We start from the raw sequence: 1,528 nt of genomic DNA, 5'->3' as shown, positions 1-1,528 counted from the left end.
GAAGCAGCGGCTGGAGTGGCGAACTTTGTAGCCATGGAAGAACTCTCAACTGCTTCCACGCTCCAGTCCAAGACCCGATGCAGCATTACAGAGGCCAGTGGAACGCCAGACGCCGTCCTCAAGTCAGAGACAGTCACAGAAACACAAAGGCTCTTACACACAGGATCTGACCACGGACCAGATCCAGAGAGACTGGAGCTGGGGCCACTGGGCTGTCCTTCTGCTCCTGGCTCAGAGTATTTACTTTATGGTAACTCAAGCCCGAGGACGGTTCATTCGGGACTCAGGTGATGTGTTAGAATCTGGTAATGATCCGTCTTGTTCTTACACTACAGAGATGGACCCTGACAACATGCCCTTGGGTTTAGAGACACAGACTGATCTGTCTAGAGGGGACTGGAACCAGTACAGTAGTAGTGTATACCCTGAAGGGTGCCTAGCTAAGAAAGTGGAGGTTATAGTTGTAGATGAGGTAACTGTGAAAGTGGAGGGCGACGCTCCTCCCACATGGAATGTAGACAAGACTCACTTAGGAGAAGATCACTCACAAGGCAGAGATTTCTTAAATTACAGGGAAAGCTTAGAGACAAATACAAATATTTTGCGACCCACTCCCCTTTAGACACACTCAGGGATTGTGAGCCAGTGTCCACGTCGATGGGGCCTTCCAATTCACACGGCCGTGTCCTTTTCAACCAGGTATTGAACTCAAACGACAGGACTAGAGCCCAGGCTCAGGGAGGGGGAGCCACATCAGGTAATAGTAAAGAGAAACGGTTCCTCTGCATGTTCTGTAACAAAGGCTTCAGCTGCCCCCAGAAGGTGGAGATCCACCAGAGGGTCCACACAGGGGTGAAACCCTTCAGCTGTACCCAGTGTCACATGCGCTTCGCCCAGGCTTGCAACCTGAAGAGGCACCAGAGGGTCCACACAGGGGTGAAACCTTTCAGCTGTAGCCAGTGTCACATGCACTTCTCCCACTCATCAAGCCTGAAGAGGCACCAGACAGTCCACACAGGGGAGAAATCCTACAGCTGCCCCCAGTGTGAGAAGAGGTTCTCCCACCAGCACCAGCTGAAGATGCACCTGAAGGTCCATATGGGAGAAAGGCATTTTGTCTATACGCAAGAGGTTCTCAGAGAGGAACTTCCTCAGGATATACCAGCAGAAAAAACATTCCACTCTATAACATAGACCAGATATTGTTAACATAAGGCGTGACAAGCAATTTGATAAAATGGAGGAAATCGGTGAACTTTCATTAGTTTCTAAATTGCGTTGGTTTTCCCTAAATGGCTATTTATTCTTTGTTTTGTTTGGAGCCGCTCCTGTCAATGTTGTGTATGGACACTCACCTGATTACACATAGAAGTAGGTCTAGGCTACCTGGCCTGTGCGCAAATGTATAAATGTGCCCATTTGGGGATGTCTGATACTATTTCTGATTGTCTTAATTCACCGCCACTAATGAGCTAGGGAGCTTCTCAAAGTAATTTTTTTATTCTCCTCAAACAGCAAGTAGCTTCAA

General features: G+C 48.4%; 1 protein-coding gene across 1 annotated transcript; it reads left to right on the top strand.

Moving 5' to 3' along the window:
• Positions 1 to 567: 567 nt before the first annotated feature.
• Positions 568 to 1,233, top strand: LOC115201937 (gastrula zinc finger protein XlCGF49.1-like). The gene has a single exon (XM_029765832.1). It carries the CDS (start codon positions 658 to 660, stop codon positions 1,192 to 1,194), a length of 537 nt encoding a protein of 178 aa, XP_029621692.1. The 5' UTR covers positions 568 to 657; the 3' UTR covers positions 1,195 to 1,233.
• The last annotated feature ends 295 nt before the right edge of the window (positions 1,234 to 1,528 follow it).

Source organism: Salmo trutta, chromosome 11, assembly GCF_901001165.1.
Source record: "Salmo trutta chromosome 11, fSalTru1.1, whole genome shotgun sequence".
In the NCBI taxonomy this organism is placed as follows: Eukaryota; Metazoa; Chordata; class Actinopteri; order Salmoniformes; family Salmonidae; genus Salmo; species Salmo trutta.
The sequence above is the reverse complement of the archived record's forward strand: the minus strand, read 5'-3'. Positions and strand labels throughout refer to the sequence as shown.

Bases quoted from the DNA above. Each gene is read 5' to 3' on its own strand.
- LOC115201937 (XM_029765832.1), top strand. From the start codon at position 658: ATGGGGCCTTCCAATTCACACGGCCGTGTCCTTTTCAACCAGGTATTG.